This window comes from Colias philodice, chromosome 11 (genome assembly GCF_061535455.1).
Source record: "Colias philodice isolate Cphi_HAF_F1 chromosome 11, ilColPhil1 Martin Lab GWU primary, whole genome shotgun sequence".
Classification (NCBI taxonomy): Eukaryota; Metazoa; Arthropoda; class Insecta; order Lepidoptera; family Pieridae; genus Colias; species Colias philodice.
Genome location: NC_143096.1, coordinates 2,520,910 through 2,543,651, shown reverse-complemented (window position 1 = coordinate 2,543,651; position 22,742 = coordinate 2,520,910). Strand labels below are relative to the sequence as shown.

Sequence of the window (22,742 nt, the reverse complement as noted above, 5' to 3'; positions counted from 1 at the left end):
TTGCCCCTAAACAAAAAGAAGAAAACAATAAAAATAATTTATTTATAACATCTTCAATAAATAAGATACGAAGTCCACGTAACTCGTCACCAGACCTTCCAAGGGCGTCACAGTTGACTTTGGTTTTTCAGTTGCATCCAAGTCTTCGATTTGTTTTTTAGGCCACCAGGGAACTGAAAATGTAAAAAAATCATATTAAAATTCAAATTTTCACCTAGAAACATACGTAAAACCTTAAAAACAATTTTTGCAGACCGTTTATAATTGTCTTTATTTTCATTTCAGTCAATAAATCATTGCTTTCAGTAAAACATGTAGGTACCTATGTGTTATTTTATTATTGTTTGCGACCTTGCTAACTTGTTATCCGTTATATCATTTTAGCCGTTTTCCCTAGGGTAGGTAGTTTCATGTTTCCATGACCGAGTTTCTTTACAGGTTATTGTAAAAGTATAATTTTTTATAGGTACTAAGTTGTCTAATCTGTGGGATTATTAAGTAGGTAATTTCCACTGCTACTTTAAAAGGTCCTTCGATGAGATGATAGGAGAGAAAAGATGCATTGAAGTTGAAAGTCCTATAAAAAAAAAACTACTGGACAAGAAGTTAGTGCCATGTTGCTAGTTGGCCTTTCTTTTTTTAGAAAAATTAGGTAAAAGTATGAAGAGTTTCTGGTCATTGGTTGAGCTCTAACCAATAAATACCTAATGACTACGGTATTTAAAACCTAGCAAGCTGAGTATTGTATGATATAGTTATACAGGTTAGGTCTAGGTCTATAAACGAATTGCGGGGGTACAAGGCCTGGCTAGTGGCTGTTAACCCCTGTCGCCGAAGATGAACGGTGGCCACCGTTGGGTTTTAGTGGGTAGGGCTTCATGCGAGTCCCACATACCCCCTCGAGCAGTAAAACTGTAGAGGGGGATGCGTAAATGCATTTCCCAACGATAAAAAAAAAAAGGTCTATAAACGAATTAAAATTGTGATTCCACAGGCAGAGCCTAGCTTTATGTTCTATTTCCTTTGATGAATCAGCTAAAACTTAACTGTTTGAGGTGCATATATCTTACATACAAATGAATATTGAATTGTAATACTCACAAATAATCAAAGTACTCACATTTGTTTTCTAGATCTGAAACAAAAAGAATAAAATAATTAGGTAATGATTTACAAAATGCCTGTTATTACTTATTGTTAAAGCTATACGAAAGAAATTTATTATTCCACTATAAAAGAACTAAGAAGTAATACGAACTCTCTAGAACAGTCATATGATTCATTTAAATCCTTTCAATCAAATTTTCTATGATGTAAAAGTACTGCATAAAAAGATACGAGGTAAAAAATTTGTTGCCTTATACATTTAGTAGGCGCAGAATTTTGGATAGAAGGTTACATTTAATTATGATACTAATTCATAATTGTTATTACTCACATTTCTCCAATCGTTCATCAAAATTCTTCTTTTTATCAGCCTTTTTCTTATCCTCACCGGAGTCTTTTTCCTCGCTATCATCTTTGTTGTGTTTTTGTTGATGTTTTTTGACGTAGCTCATGAAATCTTTACAAATATCGGACTCAAGGCTCTCTGTAAATTTTATAAAAGGTAAGCATATCAAATTAAATATATCAGGTAAATCACCATACTTCCATATAAATTTCTCTGTTTAATTTATTTAAAAGGCTGTATGAAGTTCAATAAAAATGAGTGAAATGTGCAAATATTGAGTTTGGTTCCGTAGTAGGTACCCAACTGACCCACTGAGAATTCATGAATAATATACATGTCTATAATTGTTTATTGTGACTACCTAATTCCTACAGCATTCCATTTTCGACCCGGTGTGGATAATATCCTAATTCCCATTACGTACCTACATTCCTCTGCAGATACTATGAGCACAGTATTACCATAGGAAATAATATTGTAATACTGTGCTATGAGCATAGGTACCTTATGTATTTACCCATTTGATTAAGTACCTATTTTATATGCAATGAGGGCGAATTTTATCTATTTAGAAATATAAATATCAAATCTTGAGCATTCATTGTTCTTTAAAACTCAAAATTCCTAAAAAGAATATATTCTAGACGTAACGTATTATGACCTGAAATAGGAAGGCCTTGTAATCCGATACGTACATATCAATTGTATGACCATTAAAATTATTTAATTATGCTGTAATAAGTAATTGTGTAGGTAATTAACATATTTTCCGCGTCTCGTCATGAGATGCGCAGTTCCCGGATATAAAAAAATACATTGTATGGTTTCTTAATGGATTCTTCGTGAAAAAATAGCTTGATGCATAAAATTAAAAACCAAGCTTACCTTTAGTTTCCGTTAGCTGTAATAAGACCTGTGTAGGTGTAATAGAACATTAAGTAGGCATTTTATATACTAATACATCGACAGAAATATAATTTTACATAATCTACTTAGGTGTGCGTTACCCAGGCAAAATGTTTTGCTTTAGAGAGATGAGACTTAAACAAATAATTAGTGTATCATGAGGAGCAATTTGTTTACTAATAGCAAAATTTGTTTGAATTGTAGTTTTTAAGTTATTTAAGAAAAACAAATTTTGCTGGAGTAACGTTTGAAACGTTACCCAGGCAAAATCGTCTTTCAAAAATTAGTTTCAGCACGGAACCAAATACATGAATAGATAGCTTTTGTTGAGTAGTAAATGTTTATAAATAGCAAAATTTGTGTGTGGTATAGTTCTTTAGTTATTTAAGATTTTGCTGCGGTAACGTTTTGGGATTTCCCAGATCTCGAAAACGGCTCAACGCAGAAGTTTGAAAAAAATACCAATAAAAGACCTTAATTTGTTTAAATTTGTTTAATCATTAGTTTTTGATTTGGTTGACGTAAACCAATGTAATTAAATGGTTTCAAAAATCAGAAGAAGCGGGTTTACATGTAAACCAATACACTTATAACCAAATAAACAGCTGTAAAAAATACCCGTGGTTCGACGCTTGTTTACAGCAGACATTTTAGATTTCATACTTTACACGTTAAGAAGATAAAAACAAATTTGATTTATTTTAGACTGGTCGTACTTTAGCGATCGAATACGCAGTTCCCATAACATTAAGAAACATGGCATACTTTAAACAAATTAAAATGATTCATGAAAATTCTTTCCTGTTAATTTCAGCCTTGAATTACGGCTCTAATGAAAGTTATCTCAAAAACAAGAATATGTCAGCAATTCTCTAATAAGCCGACCAAATTGAAAAGGTCACGTAAAAGCGACTGCACCGTACGTACGGGTAATCTTCGCAAATTAGCAGCTTGGTAACCGATGTTTTGTACAGTTAAGCAGAAAAACGTTATTCGTGAAGCCGATTTTTTAATATTTTTTAAGTGCAGTACCATATTACACAATTTTTACTAGTTAATAAAAGTGTAATATCATAGTGTATAATTTATTGTATTATATTGTTGTTTTCTCATTTAAAAGTTTTGTGATTATATACATTTTTTATAGAATATGCTCGAAACCGTCCCTCATAAGGGCAAGAAATATAGGCAAGCCGATAATACATATTTTGTAAAAAAAAAACATTAAATGTGCTTTGCACATTACACACACAACGCCGACTCAATTCCAACTCAAGTCACACTGTGGTATTGAAATATGAGCTTTATGTCGTGTTACTTAGAGTGGATATTTCAACATTAAGTTAAAAGAAGGTTACGACGCTTTGACAATGATTGGTTCACGGGTTATCCACCTGTGGCAGTCACATGTAATGTTAAAATATTCACTCTAAGTAACACGTAACAAAACTCAAAAATGTTGATGCTAAGGCAAAGCAATACATATAATTTGTATGAGACTGATTTTTTAAATAAAAATAATGAATCTTAACCATTTTATTATTTTAACTAACCTGACCAGAAAACTTTTGTATTCAACTGTACTAACAAAACATCTATATTATCCTGTTCATTTCAGATGGTTGCGCTTATGTATGGTGCGGTCGCTTTTATGTGACCTTTTCAATTTGGTCGGCTCATTAGAGAATTGCTGACATAATCTTGTTTTTGAGATAACTTTCATTAGAGCCGTAATTCAAAGCTGCAATTAACAGGAAGGAATTTTCAGGAATCATTTTAATTTGTTTAAAGTATGCCATGTTTCTTAATGTTATGGGAACTGCGTATTTGATCGCTAAAGTACGACCAGTCTAAAATAAATCAAATTTGTTTTTATCTTCTTAATGTGTAAAGTATGAAATATAATATTTCTGATGTAAACAAGCGTCGAACCACGGGTATTTTTTACAGCTGTTTATTTGGTTATAAGTGTATTGGTTTACTTGCAAACCCGTTTCTTCTGATTTTTGAAACCATTTAATTACATTGGTTTACGTCAACCAAATCAAAAACTAATGATTAAACAAATTTAAACAAATTGAGGTCTTTTATTGGTATTTTTTTCAAACTTCTGCGTTGAGCCGTTTTCGAGATCTGGGAAATCCCAAAACGTTACCGCAGCAAAATCTTAAATAACTAAAGAACTATACCACACACAAATTTTGCTATTTATAAACATTTACTACGCAACAAAAGCTATCTATTCATGTATTTGGTTCCGTGCTGAAACTAATTTTTGAAAGACGATTTTGCCTGGGTAACGTTTCAAACGTTACTCCAGCAAAATTTGTTTTTCTTAAATAACTTAAAAACTACAATTCAAACAAATTTTGCTATTAGTAAACAAATTGCTCCTCATGATACACTAATTATTTGTTTAAGTCTCATCTCTCTAAAGCAAAACATTTTGCCTGGGTAACGCACACTCTACTTAGGCACCTAGTACCTAACTAAACCAATAAAAAAGTCTATATTTTTGTTTACATCTACTAATAACAAAAAAGTAACAAGTATTGGAAAAAGTCATAGGTACATAATATTGTAACTGATTTGAAAAACTCTTCAGTGCACGTTATTGCACGCCTCATAAGCGAAGCGTTGAGGTGGGTACTACTGTCACTTCGCGCAAAACATCTGATTTTTCAAACTTAAAATGTCTTTATGTATCATACATTGCACTTGTAAGATAATACATACACACACATATTAAGAAAAAACACTATTTTTAACGTTCATGATATTTTTGATGTCATTTTTGTTATTTAAACTAGTTAAAAAACAGTTTAAAAAAGTTCTGTCTTGGACGTCCGTGTGTCTGTATGTGCGGATCCTTTTTCTTGTTAACACGATAGCGACCGAAATACTTTACTAATCGAGTCTTTTTTTTTTTCTTACGCTTGAGTATGCTCAGGAATAGAACCCTTTCATTTTTCAGGGTCTGATTCGATGTGGTTTAATTGTTATTAAATAAACAAAAATAATAATTAATAAATATTTATTAAAAAAAAATTATGAGGCGTGCACTTTTGGATTTTCCAAATTATTTCTATTTGCGTGCAATCAAACTAAAGAAGTTGGGACAAATGACTGGTGCTTATAAATAATACTTAAATAAATTAAAAATTGAAAATATAGAGTCCTACCGATTAATATATTCTAATAATTATAAGACATAATTCTAATAATATTCTTAAACGAAAAAAAAATCACATAATTTATTAAAACCTTATCAAAAGTAAATACATCTTACCACAATCGATACGACGACAAGTCCCAACTTACAACACATGTTTCACTAAAATATTATCTCTACTCATTTATACAGGATATTTGTCACTTATATACAACTATATTGTTATGCTTGATTAAAACACAAATGAGCCTTCACAATATTTTGTTTTACGAGCCGTTATGAAAATGTTTACGTGAAAAGACTTTAAATTTTATATTTGCTTTAACATTCGAGTTGGTGTTCTTGATCAACTTTGTAAGTAATATAAAACTAATATTTTAAAGTGTCTAATATGTCTATTGAATACAGATTTATAATAATTAAGCTCTTGTAATAGGTACCTACGTACGGTTTTCTATATATAAGTGTAACTTCAAATTATGTAAATGATATGTAGGTATGTACCTACGTAGTTACCAGTATAAGAAAAATTAAAACCTCGTCAAAATGCAAATCTTATTTTTGGTTGTTTTTATTTTGAAACTTAGGAATAGAATTAATAAGCCTGTAAATAAAATCTTATCTTTTCCAATTTTAAGTTTGCAAAAATAATTGTGAATGATTATTTTAATCAAAACGAATTGAAATTAGGTATTTTAATATGATCTTGTCAATGAGCTCTATATAAGTAAGTACATATAATATAATATGTACACAGATATCTATATCAACTGTTACTTTCAACACTTTCATTTAGGAGAAACTTTATCAGTCAACATTTATTTATTTATACCACTTAGTGAGGGCCGCCTACCGCCAGTGTTGTCTTTTCAACCCCTAGACAAATTTACAACTTCACTTAGTTACTATAAATAATAGAATAGCTCTTAAAACAAGGGAGTAAGGTCTAACACAATGAGAAAAGTATTTTTGTGATCGTAAAAGTATTTTAAAGGAAAGAAGAGTGATAAGCACCTATTGTCAATATTTTGGAAGTCTACACCGGGTCTACTTTAGTTCTACCCCAAAAATCTATTGCTGAAAGATTTGAATTATTTTAAGGATTTGTACCTATATTTCTAATAATTTCTTCTCGATTTATTGAAGTACATATAAGTATTTTTCTTAGAATGCATGCAAAGGAAAGTTACGTGATACTTGATAGTCGCTAGAATGAGAAAATCGAATATATGTATAGGTGCCTATTTACATCCGGGCACTGTGCATCCGGGGATCCGGGCAATCTGCAACTTATTTTAACAAAGTAACTGAACTTTGATAAAATAAGTTGCGGATACAGAGGTACATATTTAAAAAAGGAATATATATAAAAATGTGATCGGTTTAAAAAATGAACAGCTTAGAAAAAAAGTGCAATTAATTAAATACACGAATAAAGTTAAATCACACAAAATATTTAGACGTTTTTCGAATGGCATCATAAACAAAACATTAAAAATTTTATCTTATCGCTTTTACCCTTAAAAGTCAAATAAGCAGCTGTGCTTTTATTTGGTTATGCACTTGATTATACAACAGGTGCTAGCATGTCAATAATTTTAAAGGTAACAAGAAGGTAACACAAACTTTACAGTATGAAATTATAGTGGACCAGCAGAAGTTGGTATCAATCAGTGTTCTCCTCATAGATCTATGTACTTACACCTAAGTGCATGAAATTGTATCTGTTAAAAATATAAAGATTATAAAAATATTATTCGGTTAAGTAATCTTGTGATTTGCGTTTTCATTATTACTGTAGTGTTTAATTAAAAGTGTAAAAGGCTGTGAGTTTTATCGTACATTTGTAGGATTAAAAAGCAGTATTAATAATTAACTACATTAATTTGTAGTAAGTACACTAGACTAGACTCTAAAAATACAAACTAATGCCCTTAATGCCATAAATGTCAGAAAACAATGACCCAACTTCGATGATATATAAACAAAGTAAAAAAGCTATATAAATGAATGTCTGAAGGCAATGAGAAACATAACTTATGGTCGCTCGTAAACTATTCTTGAATTTACGAAAGTAAATGTAGAGAAGGTTCAAAATACTGAAGATTGCACTTGAAAGTGTGACACTGCAAATAATTTTGAAGTGAAATTGTGTGAGCGGCATGATTTGTTTTGGCAATGGATGGTCATTTTGTGATAGTAAAATTCATAGGCCAAATTTTGTAAGGCGAGGAAGAAGAATGGTATGAGTTCAGGTTGTCTCTTCAGGTTCGGTTATCTTTATTTTTTTTTTGGTTGTCAATTCTCATTGAAAATACAAAAATAAAAGATGTACAGGGTGTCCCACTGTTGGTATACTAACTAAGCTCAAAGGAGGTAATAGTTTTGCATACGCTGAGTACCTACGTAAAAAATACTTATAAAAAAATTCCAGACGCATTTTTTTTTCAATTAGGTATATGAATTCTTAAAAAACTCTATGTGTACACCCATAACAAGCAACCCGCACAACTTTGCCACCAGCACGTGAGCTATCGTTTAAGATTATGTTTTCATAGACAAAATGCTCATATTAGAGAAGCGGTATATGCCGGCTGCGCGAAGCTAGAGAAGAAAACGTGGATTTTCAGGAAAAATTTAGCAAACAATTTTTGACGTAATTTTGTTGTTTAAGTATTTTTTACGTGATCTGTGTATGCAAAACTACAAGTGTCAAGTTCCTTCGCGCTTAGTATACCAATTGTGGGACACCCTGTATATGTACATGTATTTTGCTTCATATTCAAGAGTAGGTTATAGGTATGTACCATGTCTGGGTAAGAGTATTTCTCATGTTCGTAGAGGTTTAAATACGTAACCAATTTTATTAATAAAATTCTCGTTATTCTGATAAATATAAACAAATTGCTCTTATTGTAATTCGATTATTCACAACACAATGCAGAGATATTCATTGCACACAAGAGGCCTTTTTATTAAAATGAATTGAAAATAATATGAGGGTGAGTACAATAAAGTTATGTTATAACCTTTTATAGGCGTAACGAAACGGTTTTATCGCTCCTTTTGAATATCGGCTAAATGAGGTGTGTCGATTTTTAAGTAAGTATGTATACGTTTATGATATGTATTTCCCCAAAATTTATACATGAAATATATAAATACTTATATTGTAGCGCCGCTGATAGCTCCAATATTTTTTGCTCACTAAGACAATATAATTTTTAGCCATTATGTTGCCAAAGATCAGGTAGGTCCCTACATGAAAAATAATAAATAGTCATTTGAGAACATTTTGAAACAGATTTGAAATTACTACAACTAGGTAATTAGATACTTATTGAGTGTACTTATTCATACGTATGGAAGTACTCCCCAATCGATAATTAAATAAGAAAAATAAATAGACGCGATAATAATATAATAACTAATAAGTTATCGGTAGGTATAAAATGTACATACCTTCATTCTTTATTCACCAGCAACTGGAATAGCATATTAATCCAGATAAATTATAAAGTACTCAGGTTCAACTGTGACAAATAGGAGCCATTGCTTATTCAACGGCTTATATTTTTCACAAGAAACTATAGTATGGTAATTTACGGAAGCTGTTTACGCCGAACGACAACGGCACGACATAATATTTTATTCGTGTCGGATTAATCGGACGAATTATCGTAACGACTTCCTTGTATTGTTAAAATTACAATTAAAATGTTTTGTGTCATATGAAACAGTAAAAGAAAATTACGATTAGAATACTTAAGAATAATGAGATATGAACCACAAGTCAATTTTAATTTATTATGTATATTAAAAATGACAAGTTGACTTTAAAAAATGAAAGGATAAACAATATAAGATATTTTGTACAATCTATTTTTATAGGCACTTATGTGTTCATTTTATGTCCGAAGGCAGGCACAAATACGAAAATATTTAATTTTGTGTAATACTTATCTGCCCACAGTCATATTAAAGTTTGATTCAAATTATTTGATGAAGAGAAAAATGCGTGTTATCATATAAATAATTTAAGGATTTTTATCTTTCAAATCTACCTAAATGTTCTTGCATACAATATATCCATGCCAGAGATAATTTATTACTATACTAGAAGGTACTGTATGTGAACGATTAAGTCACGGGTAATATAAATATGCGAGTTATTTTTTACGAATCTGTTTTTAGCCTTTCAAAGTAATAAGTATCAGGTTTTACAAGACCTTGATTCAACTTGTTTCAGTGGCATTTTGTTTTGAATAAAATATGTTTTTAACAATATGTTACAGAATACAGTCTACAGACAACTGGCCTGAATATATCTATGCTAAATTGATATTTCTTGGTGCAAATTTAAGTCCTCTTTACATACGCGCTTATACGTACCTACTCTAATATTATTATGTGCGTTTAGCTAAGGCGGTTATAAGTTTTGTTAACCCTTATGATTATAAAAATATTATAACAAATATTTTGTGTTATCGTGTCTAATATTTTGGAACATAAACTATAAACGTCTCTCAACAATTAGCCGAAGCGGCAGAACGAAAGAATTGGTTTCAGTGTGTATTCGACAGTGTTCGACAGTCAAGGACGCGCCAATGAACCTAACTTACAAGTTACAACTTCATAAACATATTTTATTTCCGTATTATAAATATAATTTTTGATTTTTTCAGGAATTATTTCACAACTTTTTAGAGTGCATATCGCATATTAAATGCATGGTAATTGTACTGCAGCCAATTTTCACGAGTTTCATAAATAGGTAATACCTTAATCAAAAAGAATTGAAATCATGAAAAATAGTGTGTTATTTACATCGAGATATGTAGTACATACTATCTCGATGGTTATTTATTTATATACGGCATACGCCAAACCAAGTATACTTATTTAATTGTCAAGAAATTACGAGTGTGTTATAAAAACATTACTTAATAATTTTATTAGTTATAAACATTTATAATGCACAGTTTATCTACCAAAATTTACAAATCTGCACCTGTATTATTTGCATATTTCTGGCAGATGCATTTCACATCTGTTGAACTTATCGATTTTAAAGGGCAAGTAGGTATAATTAACCAATTTGTTTTACAGGATTTTTCACTGGGATTGAATCTTTTGAAAGTAAGTACTTAGGTACATAACTTTTCAAAGACGATATTTAAATGAATTTTAATGCAGACCACAATGCAAGAACAACATTGCAAGAACTCATTTTGCAATAATAAAAGCAATAGGTTTCCTATATCATACACATTGTTTTTTTTATCATGATTCAACGTTAAAAATATGTAACGTATTTAAGTGTTGTATTCCAGTTTTTATTATTCCGTCCTCCGAGTAGGTACTTTATGTTATTAAGATTTGTGTCGGTGATGCCACGAAAACGTTTATGATTGTTAACTAAATGGCTTCTATAATTGGATATCAGAGTACATATCTTAATATCTTTATATCGGAGTATCTCAGATATGTGCTTTTAAGGGAGACAAGGAAATGAGCATTGGGTCACGCTGCTTCTGAATAACTTGTAGCGTTTTGCTTATTATTTTAGTAACTCCATGTAAATGTAAGAAAGTAGAACAAATTAATAAATTTTTTACAATACTTTTACAGCCCAATGCTAATGTTTCGTATAGGTTGTTTACTCTTTAAAATTTTAAATAATATGTAACTTTAATTAACCGTATACAAATTACAATAAATGGTACAGATAAAAAAAATAAGACATCTCCGCTTTTACGACCTAGTTCGTCCGACGTAAATTAATTATGAATACATTTTTCAACAAAATTCTGTAACGTTGTTAAATATTGAATGTAATTAAGCTGTCAATTGGATCCCAAAGCGAAAGAATAATGGACTCCGTTAAAATAATTTTAACATCATTACGCTTCCGATAAATTGGCGCTTTATGTACAGTCAAAGTTCCTTATTCGCGCTTCCTTCATTCGCGGTTTCACTATTCGCGGGTGGAAAAATTGCGACCTAATTTCTATATTCGCGGCCCAAAATTCTTTATTCGCGGATCGAATCGGTACATCGGTACATACATATGTATTTACCTAAATAAAAATCAATTGTTATCCTTAGAAAACGCCTGAACTACAACTACGAATTTATAATGTTGACTAAAAAACGAGTAAAAAGTGCTAAGCCATTGCATAAACCTGAAGATAATACCTAATTAAATGGTAATTAATAAATATGTATGGTCAAAAATTTCAATAAAACTGATTTCTTTATGTATTTGCTTCCTTATTTCGTCACCCAGGAACGTATACAACCCCTATAACCCCTATAACCCCATACAAATTACCATTCCATATTCACGGTTTCTCTATTCGCGGCACATTTACGGTACCTATTGCCCGCGAATAAAGAACTTTTACTGTATTCAAAATTAATTACGTTTGCTCTTCATTGTACGTAGTGTAGATCATAATCAATTTCTCTGTTGATGTATTTTTTCTTTAAATTTTAAAATATATGAAATGAATTGTTCTTTCCGTTACTTATTACAACTTAGTAAGGTAAGAAAATGTATAAATTATGTTATCTGTGGTATATACAGATATGTTTGTAGAGTTTCAGGGTTGCAACGCAACCCCTTTCAATGCTGTCTTGTATAAATAAACTCAAGAACATAGAGATAGTATGTACTAGTACATACTATCTCTATGCTCAAGAATTTAAATAATTATAATTTTAGATAATATCTCATAATGATTACAGTATGAATATCATTTTGTAGGGTTAGAATTCGGAAAGTAGGTATGGTATTGTTCCTATGCCTATAAACACATTTGAATTCGACCCTACTCTACTTACCTTCCTTTTTGTGCCTTCTAGATTAATAATTGTGAAATAAATGTTAATGTGGAGTTGTAGGTATTATTTTTTATTTTAATTAATTTAAGTTTTTCAGTTTTCTGCTTAAAAAACCTTTGAATTCACAATTATTCGTGACTTCGGTATTGATGTAGGTAATTAGATTAATTGATAATATAATAAAAGTAGAGTCAATCAGGAGAGTTGTAACTTGTACCTATAAAGTAAGTAGAAACAAATTATTTTTTTATAAGCTTTTATTTAGTGTAGTTAACACTCCTGAAAAATTAATTATTGCAGGTGAAAACTAAAACATGTCCTTTATCATCCCCGAGTTTCCGGCGATCGAACATAAAAACAGATAAAATTTTATGATGCGAAATACGCAATGTACATGAAACATAAGTAAAACTCGCTGAGCTTAATACGGCATCATAGTACAGAGGTTATCGTCCCTCAGTCCTCCGAGAGAGAGAGGGTCGGCTCGCCTCAGTCCTCCTCACAGTGTCGCGGTGCTAACACGTATCTCTCCGTCACGTCGGTGTTGTTACAAAAAAGTTGATTTTTTATATAAAAACTCGTGCTGTGACTTAAAATTTGGTTAACACACATTTGGATATTATTCTTCGTAAGTATTTTAACATGTTTATTTATATTTAATACAGATTTATGGAGGGAAAGAAACGCGTTAAGTTATGGCAGTAACTATAAATCGGAAATAATGACAGTTCGAGTTGAAACGAATCTTTTGTCCAGTGTAGACATTTATTGTAACAATATCTAGAATGGAGCTTAATGTGATTAAATCTCGTAAAGGTCTTACAGCGGGTACCGACCTAAGTAAGTACTTTGTTGTATTACGGCTGTTTTTATTTATCCAGCGATGCCTCATTTCATGGCATATTATATACGGTAATCCGGCTTACTGTTTATTATAAGGCATCCCATAAATATATGATTTAACTGTATATTATATTCCTAATTTTTCTTCCTTTTCGATAGGTACAACTCGACTAGCTTAGTTCCAGAAGAGTCTTGAATAAATCATAAAACCTCGAAGTCACGCGCAAAAACCTCGGAAATTAATAAGCATTATTACTTAATTAACATTTCAATATTTTTCTTATGTATTATATGCAAATTAAATATTCTATTGAATTCACATTTAACAAGAAGTAAAAGAAGTACATAGAATATGTTTATCTCCCTCCTGGCAGTTACGAGATAAGAGGATTATTCGATAATTAATTGAATCTAATTTAACATGTCCATCTACTTATCTTATTATGGTATTATACGCAATTAGAAGAACACCTTAAAAATACAATGTTCAAATGCGCTATATCCGTTAATATATAAAAATGGGCCTATTCAGTATTTCATTGTCCAGTATTACTTATAATATCTGAGTACCTACCAAATCCTGAATAGCAGTATGAAGAAAGGTCCAATCAGCTGAATAATTATACTGCTTTCAAAGGTCTTTTTAGTATGGGATACACAGATACATATTAAAGTTTATTATTTTCCATAACAAATCTTTAGCTAACAAAATATTACCCGATGGGAGTACCTACATAAAATGATTTTTGTTTCAAACAATGCTATGTATACATTTTATTTTGTTGTCAATTAATTAAATTAAAAATCTACCCATTTTTTAAAAGCCTATTAAAGTCAACCTTTAAAATTTTGCAATAAAGTTATAATTGACACAAAAGACCTAAATTAATAAACTCAATATAATAAGAGCAAACGTGACCTCTATTATGGAAGTAGGTGATATATTTTTCAATTCGTTGCATTATATACAATCAAGGTTATTGTATTATGTTACACAATCTTGAAACTAGGTTCATAATGCACTCATTATTATAAAAATACGTTATTTTACAAAAATATTCTGTAAGTAATTAAAAAGAGACGCATCGTTTGCAAACGCGTGTCGAAATGCAAACAACCATTTTAAACCATTTTAAACGGAATTTCTAGTTGAAACAACATGCATATTAAAATTATTCAGGTTTAAAACGGGTTTTGCAATCACACTAAATCGATCTTATCAGCCAGCTTGTGTAAAAACTTTTGTTTTTAGTTCATCTTTGCACAACGCTCAACCGGTTGTACTCGCTTGAAACCGATTTACAGTGCAACGGTTGCTTTTTAACAATTTTGTATCAAATATTCGCCTCGCTCGCTGAACCAAAAAAAATATTTTTTTTTTAATGTAAACTAGCTTTTAAACTACGGTTTCGCCAACGTTGTCTATAACTTAACAAATTATATACTAAAACCTTTCCTGAGAACCATGCTATCCATTGGCGAAAACAGAATAAAAATCGAGGTTTCTCGCGAATAGATAGAGACAGACGCGGCAGAGGACGTTTTGCAATACAATACATAGCAAATAGTGGTAAGATATAGAAAACGCTGTAAAAACCACGACTAATGTCTCAACAATTATATTATACATATGTATATGTATTTCTTTATTATACGCTAATTAAGAAAAATACGTCTATAAAAGGTAATTCCTTTTTATCTTAAAACGTTACATAAATAATGGCGAATGGTAATAATTATCACAAATGTTGAAGTCATAAATTACGTTTCGTTAAAAGGCTTTTTCGCCAAACTTTGATCAACAGAGATCGTAACAAAATCTGGTTTTGTTACTTGATACGACGATAAAAAATCACGAAATACAAAAAATAGAGACAATATTTAATTAATTATGTCTACGGACTACGAAATCTTTTAGTTCTTGTATTATTATTTTGATATTATTTTACTTATTACCATTCATTAATACACTTTATTTTATATTATAAATTTTTATATATCAATTCCTTCCTTAATCAACTTTTGATCCGAATTTAAAGGCATTTAAAAGTCAGCTGTTGAACAAAGAATATGATGTTATTAGACCATATCTTTGACGTCATCAGTCCGCGAGGATTTCACTGCATGACACCATATTAATTATTTAAATGTGAAGTTAATTAAAATAACACGCGTCTCATAGGACTGCAATATAACGGTGACCCATAGACCATGAATGTTTAGTTAATTAATTAAAAACCCATTACACAGTTACGCCTTTGATAAATGACGCACCCTCGTAATTTTTTATTGATCTTTACCAGTTTATTTTGGTAACGGTATTGTTTTCGAGGGTCGGAGTTCAATTTTGATTAGGGCTCCTAAATTGTGTGGATTGTATCGATTTTAGCAGATGTTATAATTTAATGGGGCCACATTTGGTAATGTTATTTTGACATACGGTGTTTAACTGTTTCTAGAATTTAATTTGGAGAAATAATAATTAACGACGAATCTTTACATAGAATAAATATGCCACATTTCATATAAAATCTGTTTGATTTATACCTTTTTTTTTTATTTTGAATAATACAATTTTGTCGTACCTAACTACCAACTCAGTTATAAAAATCCTTCGATGGCTAACCAACCAAACTTGAAACGCAACCTTATTAACAACAACTAACATAACAAACTAATATAATGTTTTATTGTATTCCTCATAGGGAAACTAGTATTCATATCGCTTAAATATTCAAAGGCCTACCAGTTTATTGTTTATTTTCTCATTTCTCAAAGAACTTTGCTATACAGCCTCATTTGAGATGAATTATTAAGTTCAACAACATTTTCAATGAATTACGTGCTCTGGCCCCGAGTATTTTTCAAGAAAATTTTAGTTGTTGGTACAAAATTAAAGCCTAAGGAACTTGCTTGAAGTAGGGGCAGCCTAGTTTAGTTTGTGCAAGCTTGAGAACTTCTCATTTTGTTCAAAGTATACATACAATTAATATTAAAACATTTTTCCGTTTAAGTCTCTGTTAGCTGTTACTGCTTTAACCCAGTTTTTGTTTCAAAATTGGAGTTTATTAAGAAACATTACATACATATGATATGTAATACGGATCGGATAGGAGAATTAACACTACAATAGTTAAACGTGTATACCTCCGTAGTCAAGATTTATAAAACTGCATACGTAGCATAGATTTGTAAAGGAATAAGCCCATAGAAAACGTTTCCTAATGAGCTGTGGTTTATGCAAATCGACTGAAGCCATTTGTTAATGAACGTCTGATAAATTGAGAAGGGAAAAAGGAACAAATTTGCCAAACTTTTCACTTTGCCTTCATAAAAGGGCAACAAATTTTTGGTAAGCCGGATTTTGGGGTAAAAAGTTCGGAGATATGCGTTAGCCGTGTCTGTTATCATAAAGTTAAATATCTGAAGCTCGCTATAAACATAAATTGTCTACAGTATCACCGAGGGTCCTACAAAGAAATTGTTTACTTTCTTAGCTGTAACATATCATCTCAAACTTATCGGAGCGTGTTTAATCAGTTTGTAATTACGTGACAAGGACAAAAGACGACCAAACTTGTAACATAATCGATCGCTTTTATATCAATTCCACTAAGTACAATTGTAAATTCGCATAACAATATCTGATTGTTTTGTTCGAAAAGAGCAATGTAGTGTTACCTGCCTGAAACGTCGTTACTACCTCGTTGGTATGATAAAGTTTGTGAGGGAGTGTAGTACTCCCATAGTACGCTGAGGATGAATGATGTGAGCGAGTACAAAGGGCCGTGAAACTCCCCGACGTATTGCAATTTCATCAGTATATGTCTCACATAGCATTTCCTATTGTTTATTCCCTGTATGGGGTGGCGCCCTCGAAAGTGGTGCATTTAAGATGTTCTTATAGTAATGGGTTCAATAGAAATGTAACACCCTTGAGTGGTTGATAGGAAATTCATTTATTAAATTTATGTTATAGGTACATTTTATGTATTTTTAAGAACCTTTCAGAGGCTATAGTTGTTTTTCTCGTATAAGTTTTCAACATTATTTAAATTAAGGTGGAACTTGATATAAAAAAATAATTCAGTAGTATTTTTTTAAATCTATCAATCATGAAGGAAATTCTAAGAATTTATAAAACTATCGAAAATGTATTAGAATCGTAAATGTAATAGAGTAAAACTATTTTTCCAACGACACAATACAATAAGAAGGTAAATAAATGTGTTACTATTTTACAAGATAGAGTATAATAAAAGAATTTATACGCCCTTTGTATTTTTAACGTTTCCCCTCACTAGCTCGTTAAGTATACTCAAGAAAAGCCGCAGCGTATTTTCCTAGAGCTTTATAAGAGTGGAGTTATTTGTCTCGGAAATCGTGGGTTTCAGGGATGCTGGGTAAATAATGGGTATAACATTTTTATTTATTTACTCTACCGACCCAGAGACACGCTTTAATATTTTACTAACCGAGCTTAAGAACATACAAAATATGCGATTTTTCTTCTCTTTTCTTTTCATTGCAAAGTTCTAGTGCTTTTCTTTCTTTTAGCTTTATTTAAGTTTATATTTTTTCTTTTGTCTGTTGATACTCTTTCTATTCTTACAATAAATAATGAATTCAGACACCTTCTTTTTGGGACAGGGCTTTTCATAGAGATTTTAGAAATTTCTTTAGAAAATAATTTCTAAAGAAGCTCCTTACACTTAACTTGTACAAGACTTTCAGAATGAGTTTGCGATTTTCAGAGGCGTTGCTCTCTAAGATAAAATCTTAAAATAGGAGCATCTTACGTAGGAACGCATTATTTCTATAGTCCTTCTAAAAGATAGAGCATTGTGAAGTGATCTTGAGCATTAATCATAATTATGTGTTATAACATTTTTCGATATCTTTTGTATGTATTATATAAACATAATTTATATTTATTCCCTCATAAAAAGTATCTAAGTAGTAAGTAAAATGCCTTTAATGTTGTATTGGATGTTATTCCACTACCCATAGGAGTTATACTCCACTACCCATAGTCTATGTTTACTTCGTTCCTTACATCGTACCGGAACTCAATATAGAAATAAATAAAATATATGCAACACAGGATAAGAGCAAAGAAACCTTTCAAGTCCATTTACGAATGTATTTTGTTTAGCATGATGACAAAATGGATGCAAATAAACAACAATGAGTACACAAGTAGAGTTAAATGCATCTACTAATAATACTACTAGTAATGTGTCAACACGTCAATTCTTTTGTGACTTGCGCCAATTAGTTCGTTGACACGCGGCGTGACCAACTATAGGTGACTATAGTTAATGACATAACGACGTGAATACCAATTAATGATCGAACAGAGGTTAAAACGTAGTTCTGCGTTCAATGGTTACGGTTATATATTATGATGTCCGTTTAGTATCGTATTAATGGTTTCAATTGCCTTTAACTATGATACAAGTTATTCTATATCAGTTTCTTCTATTTTTGGAAGAAGAAAAATCTTTTCCCGGGTGACGAGAGAAAACCTTAACTAACTTAATCTGTGCTTATGTGTCTTTCTGATTTGAGCTTTTTCTTAGCTAGTACCGTATCTTACCGTTTTTATTAAATATTAATGAATTTAATTACTGACAGTAATTACCGATACTGTGTTTACTTAAGGGTGCGTATAAAGCAAAATTACCAATCTTCTATTAGATGATACGTGTAATATTCAAGACCAAATCTAAAAAATAAAATATATATCAAACTAGATTATATGTTCAACGATTCTGTTCAATCAAAAACATAAAATATTAAAAATGACTCGATAAAAAAAAAATCACCAAGTTAGCTCTAATTTTCACACTTTTACGTTTTCTACTTGACATGGTAATACTTATTATGATTTTTTTTTCATAAACAATTATATTAAAACATTTGCAAGATATTTGTCAGAGCATTTTGTGTAATTACTTTTAGTTTTGGTTTTATCTGCGATAAACCACTTTTATCGTGACAAAATCAAACGTTTATCTCGAGAAAAAAAGAGCGCCAAAAGTGGTTTATCGCAGATAAAACCAAAACTAAAAGTAATTACACAAAATGCTCTGACAAATATCTTGCAAATGTTTTATTATAATTGTTTATGAAAAAAAAATCATAATAAGTATTACCATGTCAAGTAGAAAACGTAAAAGTGTGAAAATTAGAGCTAACTTGGTGATTTTTTTTTATCGAGTCAATTTTAATATTTTATGTTTTTGATTGAACAGAATCGTTGAACATATCATCTAGTTTGATATATATTTTATTTTTTAGATTTGGTCTTGAATATTACACGTATCATCTAATAGAAGATTGGTAATTTTGCTTTATACGCACCCTTAAGTAAAATCTCCAGCTAAAATGTTTAAATATTTCAAGAGAGCTGAGAAGTACAGGCTACAGCGCCATATTACCACAACTGATTTCTTTAATCTTGAAGCAGATAAAATCGTGTTGGACAGGCCGACGTATCGAATTATGTGTTGTGTACGAAGAGTGCACTAAAATATTGCATTTGTGGGCTCAAAGCGATGTTTTGAACCGGTTTTCGTTTGCACAACTGTTCCATACAAGGCTTGTGTTCACAACATCGGACAAAAGCAATGACGCGTTCACTACAATAATATTTTTATCCGTGTTATTTTCTGAGTAATACAATATTATTAATTTGAGATGAAATAACAGTTAGGTATCTTTTTTGTTTCTACGCAAATTGAATCTCACATTTATTTCAAAAATAATAATATTGGTCGCTGATCTGAGTCACATTACACACCCAATTATTGTGTGTATTAGAAGCAGCTAAAATTAAACATATCAAGCTAGTTGACATTATAGCACAAAGCCTTAAAAGCAAAACACATAAAACAGGTTGATCAAAACAACAATATTGCCATTTCGTATAAGGAAATGAAACAATTTAGAACAATCTGGAGGTTGCAGTGAAAATTATGTATTGTACGAAACCGGTCTCAGTTACTTACTCGAAACTCGAAAGGGTTTACAATTTACATTGGACACTGAGTCATCGGCGACCATAGACTATACAATTATACAAAGCTGAGCATAGACTATAGATAGGTATGGGCTACATACAGTCTATAGAGGTAGTATATCTCCATTTTATGACGCATGCGAACTTGCACCGTGATTCAACCAGCCTGAGAATGTTTGACTTGCATTTTTAACTTTTTATTTCGATGACACACGCGTTCAATTAGCGTACTGACTTATAAGGCAGAGGTTTTAATTTTAATTGGCGCTTAATCATTATTAGTTCAAAAAATGTTGACTGATATTTTTATGGGAATGAGAACAACATTCTCAAAGAGTATTAAAGTTTTGGACATACATAGTTATTAGGCGAGATGGCAGACGTGCACGCTGTGTTTTTTAACTAGTGGTAATGTTTAAAGTTTTAATAATGTAATTTTCATGCAGATACATAATGTATGTAATCTCCATTCATTATTAGGTATATAAGATGATTGAATCTGATTCCAAAACTTTCTGTTATATTTTCTCCTATATATTGGAAATTTCATTATCAAAGTTATACACAATACTTACATTTTTCATAAAGCACTCTATCATAAACATATTTTTTGTTTAGTACCAAAAACTTTCATTTACATTTCATCAAGCAGTACATTTTAACTTCCGCTTCATAGCCGGAACTTCGCCTCAAATTATGTACTTTCTTCTCTTTATTATTTCAAGTAAACAACAAAGTTCGCTGCCAAATTAAAAAACACGAGAAATAAAACTTTTCTCCAATTTTTACCCATACTTGGAATTACCTATCACCCATTTAAAATATAGTGAATTATAGATTTAATAACACAGATATATAGGTAATATCCATTCTGGGAATATAGCATCCCTTTTTCAAAATATAGAAAATTATGAATAGATTTATGTTTTAAAATTGAGCTTTTAAAGCTCTCTTACGGTAAGGAATATTTTCGAAACAATAATACTCATCTAGGCTTCCACAATCAAGGGATTTCAAATCTCAATCTAGCGAATAATCTGTCAAGGAGGTTCAAATAGCGTGTACCTACAGATTATTAAACACAACATTGGACACGAGGTATTGAGCCGGAAGTCCCCTCGCTACACTTGACCTACTTCTCATGTTATTATCTACCCCAATTGGGTCACCAGGAGTGCCCCGCTAAATTGTAAATAAACTTTACACGCCGCTTGACATCTATAGGTAATTGTCATGCATAAACCATAGTCAGTGCACGACGGTAGGTAAATTAGAATCGGTTGTTTTATAATATTTTGCTGAAAGCTTTAGGTGCCAGTGTGATTTTATCTATACTTTCTATCCAGTTATTAATTTAAGTTAGGCTTTCCGATGCAGATGCCAATGTTCTCCATTTCAATCTGCAAAAATTACTTCTGTAATGCTAAAATTGGCTTTCTGATTGGAAAATCCTTACTCCTTTGCACACTCTACGACTGAACAAATTTTGTCATGGTGTAACGTAGACGAATTGCGCTGACATTTGCCATGATGGAACGTAAATCACGTTGACACATGTTCTACTATTCCTTTTGGCGTAGTTTGTTCTATTCCATTGAAATTCCTAGAATTGATTCAGGTTACTCTTTCGGTTCAGTTTACATCTAGCGATCCATTAGTGCCCAAAGTGTTGACTAGTTCATCATTAATAAATATTATTGGAATAGAAACTGCCATTCATATAGCTTTACTTTTAATCTGCAAAAAGGGAATTTTAAGCATTATCTAAACTAGGTATTACATCAGTTACCTATAAATTGTTTGAACTTCCGACTTTTTCTATCAAAATAGATACTTATTCCCCATTCCTGCCCCACCGCAATCAATTAACAAGATAGATAAAAAGAAATAAATATACGTGAACCGTTTCGCTTGACTCGCTGAGACACGAATGCAGTAACATTCCGATTTCTAGCACCTGATACCACGAGTGGCGTATACCATTACATTATACTGTTACTGAATCTGTCTCGTTTTCTTAACCTTTTCTTGTTTCACTTCTCCACTTTTCAAGGTCCGTCATCGTATTGAGCAATCTCTTATCTATTGTAGAGGTGTAATCTTGATTGCAGTCACGTTTTACTTTGAGTCTCTACCTAATTAACTATTTTAAAATAAATAGTTAAGGAAAATATTGCTTTTGTTTTTACAAAGTCATATTCCAAGAAAAGACAAGTCAAAATTTCACTTTTCGTTATGTAGGTACCTACATATTATATCGAAAATATTGTGCATGCATTTAAGATAATTATTATACAACTTACAAAAATATTTTTGCGAGCACTGAATATGATTATTAAAAATCTTTTATTAATTTCATTGATTACATACAGATCCTTACATAACGTTTTATATAATCAATAGGTAAATAAAACGTCGCCAAATAAACGTAAAAAGGCCTGTTTCGCTTTACAGTTTAGGTTTTTACCAAGATAATTCAACCTCCTAATAGCTGAGCA

At 31.0% G+C, this 22,742-nt stretch overlaps 2 protein-coding genes across 3 annotated transcripts in view; one reads left to right on the top strand and one right to left on the bottom strand.

The window, feature by feature from the left end:
- Window positions 1-20: 20 nt before the first annotated feature.
- On the bottom strand, window positions 21-5,835 carry LOC149484395 (uncharacterized). The gene is made up of 5 exons (XM_089700528.1): window positions 5,649-5,835; window positions 2,339-2,366; window positions 1,439-1,591; window positions 1,121-1,135; window positions 21-173 (listed from the first exon to the last, which is right to left on the bottom strand). Exons 1-5 carry the CDS (start codon window positions 5,685-5,687, stop codon window positions 43-45), a joined length of 366 nt encoding a protein of 121 aa, XP_089556654.1. The 5' UTR covers window positions 5,688-5,835; the 3' UTR covers window positions 21-42.
- Window positions 5,836-12,850: 7,015 nt separating this feature from the next.
- The window catches only part of LOC149484394 (uncharacterized), a 50,474-nt gene continuing 40,582 nt past the window's right edge, over window positions 12,851-22,742 (top strand). Inside the window, exon 1 of one of the 2 annotated variants that reach the window (XM_089700523.1) lies at window positions 12,851-13,005. The gene's annotated coding sequence lies outside the window, so the exon portion shown is untranslated. The remainder of the gene's footprint in view (window positions 13,006-22,742) is intronic. The other variant, XM_089700524.1, reaches the window with a different exon arrangement.

Excerpts from the sequence above, each read along its gene's own strand:
- LOC149484395 (XM_089700528.1), bottom strand. The coding sequence starts at position 5,687 with ATGTGTTGTAAGTTGGGACTTGTCGTCGTATCGATTGTG. Across the intron at positions 2,367-5,648 it reads TTGTCGTCGTATCGATTGTG|GTCTTATTACAGCTAACGGA; the intron begins GTAAGATGTATT and ends ACACCTACACAG. Across the intron at positions 1,592-2,338 it reads ACAGCTAACGGAAACTAAAG|AGAGCCTTGAGTCCGATATT; the intron begins GTAAGCTTGGTT and ends TAAAATTTACAG.